This window comes from Megalopta genalis, chromosome 5, assembly GCF_051020955.1.
Source record: "Megalopta genalis isolate 19385.01 chromosome 5, iyMegGena1_principal, whole genome shotgun sequence".
NCBI lineage: Eukaryota > Metazoa > Arthropoda > Insecta > Hymenoptera > Halictidae > Megalopta > Megalopta genalis.
The window spans coordinates 185,070-196,367 of record NC_135017.1 but is presented as its reverse complement, the minus strand read 5'-3'; the positions used below and the strand labels follow the sequence as shown (position 1 = coordinate 196,367).

General features: G+C 47.9%; 1 protein-coding gene across 1 annotated transcript; it reads left to right on the top strand.

The window, feature by feature from the left end:
• The first annotated feature begins 9,925 nt into the window (after positions 1 to 9,925).
• LOC143259570 (RNA polymerase-associated protein CTR9 homolog) lies at positions 9,926 to 10,587 on the top strand. Its single transcript, XM_076522493.1, has 2 exons — positions 9,926 to 10,105; positions 10,183 to 10,587. Exons 1-2 carry the CDS (start codon positions 9,926 to 9,928, stop codon positions 10,312 to 10,314), a joined length of 312 nt encoding a protein of 103 aa, XP_076378608.1. The 3' UTR covers positions 10,315 to 10,587.
• Positions 10,588 to 11,298: the final 711 nt, after the last annotated feature.

The following is an 11,298-nucleotide window of genomic DNA, read 5'->3' as shown; positions in this document are numbered from 1 at the left end:
TGACCCAGAGGTATGGCCGGCCCCAAACGTCCGCCTCCACACTATCCGTAAAAGCTTTCCACGATGAGGACTTGGCCTTCGCAATAATGCGGGCCAGGTCCTTTTTTAAAACTTTGTAGGCCGCGGTCCTAACCTCCAGGACACAGGCGTCACGGCCGCGCCTGGCCCTCTGGAGGCTTCGTCTAGCTCTACACACCAATCTTCTGGCCGTCGCAATCTCGCTACTCCACCACCACACGGGGCGCTTATTGCGCAGCCCGGGGTGGAGAGTGCGAGACGCGCGTCCGGCCAGATCGACAATCATGTCTATGTACGCGTCCACGTCCTCAACAGTAACAATACTGAGAGGGTTAGCTTCATGCGCAAACTTGTGATACTCTTTCATAAAACATTTAATATCTACGCTCCGGCGCGGAGGGCCACTGAACGGTCCCCGCCCGGCAGCGCAGTCTACAAATTTGTGTAGGATGTACAGGAGAGGGCCCCCTTAGATCCCAGGATCCTCTTCTCCGGCGACAAGGGTCGCCATGCACGACAAACACGTGGGAGGCAGTAGTCGGAGAGGCTGCCTCTTCCTCTCCACCACACTTCGTTCAGTTTACTACATCCTTGTGAACGAGTTATCCAGCGGCACCCGTGCGATGCAGCAGGGCTGTTCGCGCTTCGAGGAGGCTCAAGTGTGGCTCTAAGTCCAGCGGAGTGTCGCCGCGTGACATGTTTTCTTACACCAGTCGGTGTGTTACCTCTGAACGCTATCCTCGCTTGAGGCGGCTTCCAGTCAAGCTATTAGGACCTGAAAAACCGCCTAACGTGAACCGGGGAGCAGAGCTGCCTGGTTGGTAATTGTTGTATACAACAGCGCGCGATGCGCGATGGCATTGTGCCGAAACCTGGGTATCGCGTCGCGAGGCAATCGGATCTAGAAAATCGTCTAACGTGAATACGGTAACGATATACAACGCGCGAACGTGTATTGCATTAACACCTGTCGGCAAATCGCTTTCAGGTGCTGCTTTGTCGTGACGATATCCTGGTCCAAGCTCAAATGAGACCAGAAAAAGCGCTTAACGTGAACTGGGGAGCAAAAGCTCTTTAGTGAGTAATTATCATATATAACATATACAATGTTATATATAGAAACATGCCACAGTCCTTATGCTGAATCACGGCCTCGTCCTTATACGAAGTACTACATGCACAACGCACTGACGGTTATACAGGGTGTTCCACAATTATTTTAACAGCCGAAAATGAGGGGTAGCTGAGGTCATTTGAAGTAACTTTTTCCTTTGCGGAAATGCAATCTGGGGCTTTGTTTACGAGTTATTAACGAAAAACACTGGCCAATGAGAGGTGACGGTGCGAGAGAGAGGGTCCGCGAGAGAGTCCGCAGCACGAAGCTTTGACAGAAGATCGGGACGGACTCGAGCCGCGTTCGAAGTATTGAACAAGTCACAAGGCGAGAACTTTCCGGATTTCTTTTACTACATAACAGTGATATTTTTAAGAAAAACGCTGTTCACCTTTACTTTAGAACGTCTGAAGAATATTTACTAATTTTTCGGACCCGAAATAATATGTAGTTTAACCGTGACAGCCGTTTTAATTTTCTGGTGTGCATGACACCTCGTGTGTACCATATGAAATTTTTATGCAAGGTGTACAGTGAAGATTAACGAATGATTTGCAAAGCTGATTTAATAATAAATAAGGGACGTAAAGGATTTGTTTATTAGAGAGATATGAAAAATATTATCAGTAAGAAACTCACCCATTTAGTTGAGGATGCATTTGCTGGCTGAAATTCACGATGTCGAAGGGCACTGACCTTGTACAACGTACAGCTGATCTTTCACTGCACTGTCACCAAACACTGATCACTTAATTAATCACTGATAATCCGAAACATTTGTGGATATTACGAAAGATGACTGAGACGCGTTTGCAGATAATCGTTTATACGACACGTTCGCGGATAATCGTTTATTCGACGTGTTCGTTCGGCAGTCGACATTTCACTGCCAAAAATCGAGGCCTAGACCGTGGGCCCTTGTCGTTCGTCTTTCGACCGTCCGAAGAAATAACCCCCGATACCATTTTCTTCGAAGCGCAGGGTACCGCCAAATGAAATAAACAAGATATGCCGAGACGTAAACTGTGTCCGACCCGCTGTCACCGACGGTACCCAGCGCTCTTAGAACGTAATTAATGGCCGTGCGAAGAAAATGGTATCGAGTGTCATTTCCTCGGACGGCCGAACGACGAACAACAAGGACCCACAGTCAAGGCCTGAATTTTTCGGCAGTGAAACGTCGACTTCAGAACGAACGCGTCGAATAAACGATTATCCGCGAACGAGTCTCAGTGATCTTTCTTAAATATCCACAAGTGATTCGGATTATCAGAGATTAAATAACTGATCAGTGTTTGCTGACAGTGCAGTGTAAGTGAATTTCGCAAATAACCATACCAGAGGTTCCACCGACAGTATCCCTCGAATGTTGCGGTCATTGACCTGGGATCAGCTGTTCGTTGGACGAGGTCAGTACGTACGAGTCAGCAAATGCATCATCAACTAAATGGGTGAGTTTCTTATCGATAATATGTTTCATATTTTTCTAAAAAACAAATCCTTTACGTACCTTAACGCGATTATTTATTATTAAATCAGCTTTGCGAATCATTCGTTGAATTCTGTTCGTACACGGAATTATTTAAATTAAAATATCATTTACGAACTTTGTTAATCTTCACTGTACACCTTGCATAAAAATTTCATATGATACACACGAGGTGTCATGCACACCAGAAAATTAAAACGGCTGTCACGGTTAAACTACATATTATTTCGAGTCCGAAAAATTAGTGAATATTCTTCAGATGTTCTAAAGTAAAGGTGAACAGCGTTTTTCTTAAAAATATCACTGTTATGTAGTAAAAAATATCCGGAAAGTTCTCGCCTTGTGACTTGTTCAATACTTCGAACGCGGCTCGAGTCCGTCCCGACCTTCTGTCAAAGCCTCGTGCTGCGGACTCTCTCGTGGACCCTCTCCCTCGCACCGTCACCTCTCATTGGCCAGTGTTTTTCGTTAATAACTCGTAAACAAAGCCCCAGATTGCATTTTCGCAAAGGAAAAAGTTACTTCAAATGACCTCAGCTACCCCTCATTTTCGGCTGTTAAAATAATTGTGGAACACCCTGTATATGCCTCATAGTCGATGCACTCTCGACTCGGATAACACTCTTACGCGAGGACTAGTCTGGGGGTCTCTTCTCCATCTTGGGCAGCCAGCAGACCGCCACCGCCATGAGCGAGCTAACAAATACATAACCCCATCTTTCTACCTTCTCAATTCTCCGACGTTACGTGTGATACACGTTGGTTATAATTGTAAAAAGCTGTCTCCGCGACGGACGCGCCGGCCAATGGATGGCGAAGTCTCGCGAACGTTAAACGTACCAGCACCGTACCGTGCAGAGTGAGGCTGCCGTTACCTGGATGGTCTTTCAACCGAGAACGCGCCTTTGCTAATTCGCAGTATTATAGTTTTGAATCATTAGAATGTAAGCGTTAGCGAATAAATATTGTATAAGTCTATTAATTTCGGAAATAGCGTGTATCAAAATTCATTTAATTCGTCTATTCCCCCACCGAGCACGAACCTCGGCGTTACATGGCGAGTGTCACGTCGTGATTAGGGAATTCCACGTACAGGTAAAATCGCCTAGCCTTTGAGCTGGCTTGGCAGAAGCAATAGGGTCGGTTACAAACATACGTATTTCGGTTACGCGACGCGTGAGCCGTTCTAAAACTGTAACGGTTTACGTAAATATTTCTGTAGCGAGTGAGCGATGTCATCGCGTCTCACGGAGTTTCGAGGTTGAGGGTATAGCCCATTAAACTTCGAGTACGGACGAGCAGGCCGTATAGCGTGTTGCAGAAATGCGGATTTAGGCCGTGAGTCCTGTTGCGAATATGCGGAGTAGTAGAACTCCGCGGATTTCGGTTTGAGATTACGCGAGGATGCTTCGGGATTCTTGATTGTTATTGCACGTCTTGCATAGCGGTCCCGATTACGAATACGTGATAAACCTATTGCGGAGTTTGAGATTGCCCGAGACATCCAGTGAATCTCTGTTGCGATCGCGCGAATTGCGTCACGGATCCTGTTGCGAGTACGTAAGTAGTGAGCGTCTCGCGGAATTGTCAGGTTTGCACGAATTTCGGTTGCAATTACGCGAAATGCGTTTTGCGAGTTTAAATTTGCGCAAAACAACCGCATTTGCGTAAGTGTTGTAGAATATGCGAAATAGATCGCGAATTTCTGTTGCGGTTGCACGGAATGCGTTCCGCGGATTTAGTTGCGAGCACGAAAGATTTGTCGCACCGCGGGAAGTAAAATCGCGAGTTAATTTTAATTTTTGTGAATTTTGAAATTATAAATTTAGTTTAACTACCGTGAGCCAGACGCGGCACGCTGTATTGTCTGTTATCGGGGGAATTTTGTACTGCTTGCGTAGGCAGACTTTGTTGTATTTTTAGGTACACAGCGTCATCATGCGAGGGGACTCATGGGTGTACAATTCTACAAGGAGCATGTGGTAGTGACGGAATTAGAGAGACTACAGGAGGATATCATCGAGCTACGTCGACGGTTAATCGCATACGTGCGGGGCCATGCGGCGTTTTACCTGGATAAGCCGGCCGATTGTCTAGACTACAACGAGGAAGCCGGTCGTACTCGCGATCTCGAGAGGTTTCACAACCAGACCGCCCGTCAATCCGGGTAGCACACTTTGAAACTAGTGCCGTTCGGCCGATAGGAGGCCACGGGTACACTCAACGCGCACCATATCCTCGACCAGATGCGCAAGTGGAATTGCCATTTTGATAGCCGCGAAATGTACCGATTTCTCGAACGGATGAAGGTACTCCAGAGAGGATACCGAATGTCGGAAGCCAATGTCGGAATAATACGGATGAATTTCGGACGAGGAGAGAACTGGTGGTCGCTCCCAAGGAGTATTTCCTTCCGTTAGACGAAATGTGGTACCTGGTTACTCGAATAGCTAGCCGGGTACAGGCGTCACGGAAGCCAATAAGGGTGTTCGTAGCGGCCCTGACTACCCTTACGCGATGGCAGGGAGGATATGACGTCGAGAGACAACTCGACACCTTACAACGCATCATGCGGCCTGATCTTCGTCTCGCTGTCAAACGCTGCGACATCACCTGACCAGCGCAACTGATCAAGGAGGCCGAACAAGCTGATCAATTGCTACAGATGGTGCACACTTCGTCACGAGCACCACCTCCGATAACACCGGATGGACGCGGAGATCGACTGACCGCCGTGGACGGGAGCCGCGAGATGAGGTCACGTTGTTGGGTGTGCAGAGAGCGGAGCTATCGGCAACAACAATGTCAAAACCGGCAGGCCCCTCGCGAAGAAACGAAACCTTATTGTCCGCAGTGCGGAAGAAAGAACACTCCAGGACAGTGATGCGTCTGCTGGCGAGACACTGGACGATCGGGAAACGGGTCAACGGCCGGCACGAATTAAAGACACGACCGGCCACCGCAACGATCCAAGAGGACAAGCGGGTATATGCCAAGGCACGGGTCAGAAATTATATATTCAACGCCATAGTCAACACCAGGGCCGTGGAATTCTTCATAAATAAGGAGGCGGTCGAAGCATCCTCGGGAGCGCACGCATTTGCGGATGGGAGCGAGACCTATCTGTCAGGTCTGCTCCGTGGAGTGCTGACTTTTGAGAGTGCGTAGCTAGGTCATCACTTCCACGTGTTGGGCAGCCTCGAACCCGACTTTCTAATCGGGATGGATCTGACGACACGTCATGGATTAACAATGTACCTAAGGGACCATGCCGCGCATGCCGACGGGCCTCGTAAATCTTATGCCCCAAGACCAGAACATCCTGAAACAATTGTTGGACGACATAAAGAGGGATTTCGGAAAGGTGAAGAGTACCACGATGTTGATCACGCACGAGATCCGCGTGGAGGACACAACCCCGCTGAAACAAAGGTTATTTGCCCAGGCAACCTAGCAATGCAGGCCACCATTGACAAGGTGATAGCCAAAATGCTGGCTGACTGCGTGGTGCAACCTTCTCGAAACCCCTGGAGTTCACCGATCGTCCTCGCAAGAAAAGAAGACAAGAGCTGCCGTTCCCGCGTCGACTTCCGCCGACTAAACACCGTTACGAAGGAGGATGTCTATCCATTATCCCAGATAAACACAACACTCTATCGACAATCGACCTATAAGACGGCTATTGACAGCTGCCACTGACCGCGGCCAGTCGACCGCTCATCACATTCATCGTGTCGGGAAAGGGACTCTTTGAGTTTACGACGATGCCCTTCGGCCTGCACTCGGCCCCGTCCACGTTCCAGCGGCTATTGGACAGTGTCATCTCTCCGGACCTTGCGCCGCATGCGTTTGCGTACCTGGACGACATCGTGGTCGCTTCATCGTCGTTTATAGATCATTGTCAAATTCTCCTCGAGGTCTTCCGTTGCCTACGCGAAGCGAGCCTCCGTCCGAACGAAGAGAAGTGCCATTTCGCACAACTCCAGCTCAAATATCTGGGACATCTAAGCTTCACCAGCTTCACTCGATCATACAGAGCTTCACACTGACTTGGAGAAAGTAGCAGTGGTCGAGAATTTAGAACCATCGATCAATGTCAAGCAAATGCGGCGTTTCCTTGGCCTACTGTCTTGGTATCGACGATTCCTGCGGGACGTTTCACAGAACGCGACCCCACTAACACAACTCCTGAAAAAGAAAGCCCCATGGGTCTGGGGCGAAGAGCAGTAAGGGTCGTTCGAGGGCGCAGTTTTGATCCAGTATAACAAGGATGGGGACCACATGGTCGTCTACGCAAGCCGCACCCTGGCGGATGCAAAAAAGGAGTACACAACTGCGGAGCTTGAGTGCTTGGCCGTCAGCTTGGGTATCTGAAAGATGCGACACTACTTCGAGGGTTACCATTTCATCATCCTCATCGACTACCAGTCCTTAAAATGACTGGACATTATTGACAACCCCTCGGGGAGACTCGCTCGACATGGAGCTTAGCTAATGGGATTTCAAAATTAAGTACCGCCGTGGGACAAGTAATACTGTTGCCGACGCGATCTCGAGGCAGCCCCTACTGACGGTGGCCATGCGACGTACCACACGGACAAGCTGGTTCCAACGTATGATTGCAGGCATACGCGAGAAGCCCGGAGATTTCCCCGATTATAAGTTACAAGGCAGCCGTCTGTACTACCACGTACTGCATACACATGATTTCAATGAAACAGACCCGGCAGCAGGCCATTTGGAATTCGCCAAAACGCTGGCCCGGTTAGCCAGAATGTACTACTAGCCAGGGATGCTGCAAGACGGCACACGTCATGTTCGAAGCTGCGAAAACTGCCAAAAATACAAGGAGGTACAACAGGCACCGGCTGGGAAGATGCACGCAACCCTGATTCAACAGCCGTGGAAAATGGTCTCGGCCAATCTAGTCGGGCCGCCTCCTGATACTTCAGGTACTTTCACAAAATGGGTGGAACTATGGCCCTAGAAGCGAGCAACGGAGTCTGTAACGACCTGTAACATGAGCCATAAAAGAACTGATGATTTTTTGGCACACGAGTCCTCAATTGCTCTTCGGATTACGAAACACTGCACAGGCCTTTCAAAGATTCATACACTTGGTCGTCGTCGGATTTGGCTTTTGCCACGTCTACTTGGACGACCTCATCATCGCCTCGTCGTTAGAAACGGAACACCGTAGCCACCTGGAGATTATTTTCAAGAGATTGGATCTGTACGGTTAAATTAAAAAACTCCGACAACTGCGTTTTTGGCAGTACCGAGATCGATTTTCTTGGTCATCGTATCAACGCTTCAGGACTGGCTCCACATACAGCCAAAGTCCAGGCTATTCGTGACTACACCGAGTGGCTGGCCTGCGCAGTTGTTGCATTTTAGTGCTAGGATTGCTAGGCAGCAGGTCTTCGAGAGATTTGTTTGGCCATACATGAATAAAGACATAGCTGTCTTCGTCCGTTCATGTTTTGCATGTCAGCGCTCAAAAATCCACAAACATAAGCGACTGCTTCCAGATAGAATTACCGTTTCGGATGGTCAATTTCAGCATATCTACTTGGACATCGTGAGTACATTACCTTCATGTTATGTCCTCTGGTCGAAATCACTGCGAACGCTGTGGTGAAAGCGTTCTTCACGCACTGGATCGCCCTTTTTGGCGTTCCGAAGGCGATCACGACGGACCAACCTGTTCGAGGCTGCACTCTTCGCAGCACTTATCAAACTGGTCGGAGGACATCGTTATCGGACGATGACCTACCATCCCGAGGCAAATGGTTTAATCAAGCAATGTTACCGCTCACTGACGACTGCTGTCATGTGCCACGATTCGACCGACTAAACAAGCGTATTGTCTATCGCGCTGTTGGGTCTGACATCATACTTCAAGGAGGACTTGAAGTGTTCTGCGGCTGAGATAGTGTATGGTACCATCCTCAGAGTTCCTGCTGAGTCTGTCATCCACTAGGAGCCTGACAGCGATCCGCACATATTCCTGGACGAATTTCGCCGCCTCATGCGAAAGCTGCGACCGATGACTACCGCACACCACCTTTACACCTGCATCCATGTGTTCGTTTGACGGGATGCTGCGAAGCATCCCCTGGAGTAGCTATACTCAGGTCCGCATTCACTGATAAAACGCATTTCGGACCGTGTTTTCATGGTAGACATCAACAGAAAGACCGTAAATGTTGCAATCGAACGTTTGAAGCCGGGATTCCTCGCCGTTGAAGAAGGAGCTGCGCCGACGCGGAATTCCAACGCCATGCAAAATGACTGTGCTCCCAGTTCTTCGACAACCATGCCAAAGAGCATCTTAAAGACTTATACCAAAAAAGACTTTAATACTTTCTCACTCAAGACTGTGCGTTTTGCGACAAATTATAGTAATTAAGTTCATATTACGTTCAAAGTAGTTTTAAGTTATTGTATACATATTCCTAAGTTTAGTTATAGATTTCCTTTCTTTTTTTCTAAGGGGGATACGTAGTTCTATGCCAGATACGTAGTTTCACAAGCCTTCACTCGCAGCTTTAGCGTTCTGCGCGAGTTACGCTCTACACTGTGTGTAGTTAGCGACCGTTTTCGTTTTCCTCCTTGGAAAAAGAGAAGAGAACTCTCTCGATGAGTAGGGACTCGAAGTTTAGACCGCGTAGCGTGAGCACGCGTAGTTAACCGCGGATAGTATCCAAGCATTAAATCTAGCCGGTTGCTATGTAGATATTTTGATTCGTTTTCTTTGCCGACCAAGTGCTGTTATATATGTTTCTCTTTAATTTTATAAATATATATAGAGTTTATATATTTTATGTTTAGTTTGTATTCCTTCTACTTCCGTTTTGTATATACGGTTTTGTTTCATATATACGGAAATAGAAGGAGTACGAACTAAACATAAGCTGCACACAGGCGGTATTTTAATTTCGCTATTCCGTTCCGCGGTCCGTCCGCGGCGCGTTCCCTGTCTGAAGGGTTCTCCCGTGAGCGACTCCCCTTCTGCACGGTTGCACGGCAGACCTTACGCGCTCTCCCTATACCTGCGGCGTCGTCGCCGCCGCTCCGGCCCTCCCAATCGTAGCGGCCCTCCACTGCTGGCCTCTGCCACCGCTGACGTTAGTTTCTGTGAAACAACCAACACGTGTCACGCGATTACGCAAGATTATGGAATTGAGGAGGAGGGAAACGGGCAGATTTATGAAGCATCCGATTGGTTCAAAGACGCTTTGAGAATCAACAATGAACATCCGGATGCTTGGTCACTTTTAGGAAATTTGCATTTGGCTAAGATGGAATGGGGTCCTGGTCAAAAGAAATTCGAAAGAATCCTGAAAAATCCTACAACCAGTACAGATGCTTATTCACTGATCGCCTTGGGCAATATTTGGTTACAAACTCTACATCAAAGTGGGAAGGACAAGGATCGGGAGAAACGCTACCAAGATAGAGCATTGGCTATGTATAAACAGGTACTAGTGTTACTCATATTTTTGTAATTTGCAATCAGGTGTTTGCCCTTGTCACAGTTTCTATATGGAACTTTTAGGTTTTACGAAATGATCCTAAAAATATTTGGGCGGCGTGTAGATCTCAAGATCTCAAGTTTCATAAACTAGTTCACAAAAATCAGAGTATAACAAACTTCGTTATATCAAATTATTTTCACAACATGGATTGACTGATTTGAATTCTTGGAAGATTCGAACAAGATCGAGAAATCGCTCAACTGTGGCGGCTACCTCCAGACCAGCCAACAAATGACTTCTCTTCCCGCAAGTAACCGATCTGACACAATTTGTATACATATAGTGCGACGTCGTTCCGATCTCCGCGAGTTCCTAGACGCGGGCAAGGGCGACGCCGGGATTCTAAAGTCCTTACGCCAGGCCACGCAAGGCCATACGTGCGTGATCCACTTGGCGCAAGCTCGATCTCCTTAACCCGAGAAAGATAACCTACGTCGCAGAGGCGCCTGCGAAGACTGTTGATTTTTGTTAATTTTTCATAGAGGTCTAGTGATTTAAGTTTAAAATTACTTAAAATATAAAAAAATATAATATAAATGCATTTTATTTTTACAATAATGCCAAACCTTTAAAATGACTAGATTAACTTAAATAAATATCCATTGTTAGTATAAAATTGACGCCTTAGAAAAGCATGCGCCTCTGAAGCGTATGGTTATCTTTTACGTACGTTGTCATATGGTTATCTTTCTAGGGTTAACGGAGCGCGCGCCTATTTGACCTTGACGGAATTGATCGTCGCGCTGCAGTTGTGCGAACGGACATTAGACAAACCAAATTAGAAATATTTTCGACCGCCAGGTGGCACACGCATATGTTTCTGTGACCACAGGTATCGAACACGATGTGTCGGTAAAAATGTAGCGGAAGAGAGAAACAAAGCTGAAAGAGAAGGATAGCGACTAAACATGATTGCCACATTTCATTCCTCGCCGCATTCCTCGTCGAACGCGGAAAGCGGCATAGGAGCGTTCCCGCGCCCGGTCAACCGTAAGACGACGGCGCGTCCCTCGCACCCGTCACGGTGATAGCCGCGGGCCGCTTAGGAATGTGGAGGGCCTGGACGAGGGGTTCGGAAACGAAGGTCGCCTCCGACCCCTGGTCCAACAAGGCCCTCACCCATACTAGAGCGATCG

Bases quoted from the DNA above. Each gene is read 5' to 3' on its own strand.
- LOC143259570 (XM_076522493.1), top strand. From the start codon at position 9,926: ATGGAATGGGGTCCTGGTCAAAAGAAATTCGAAAGAATCCTGAAAAAT. The intron at 10,106-10,182 runs GTACTAGTGTTA...TGGAACTTTTAG, and splicing joins CATTGGCTATGTATAAACAG to GTTTTACGAAATGATCCTAA.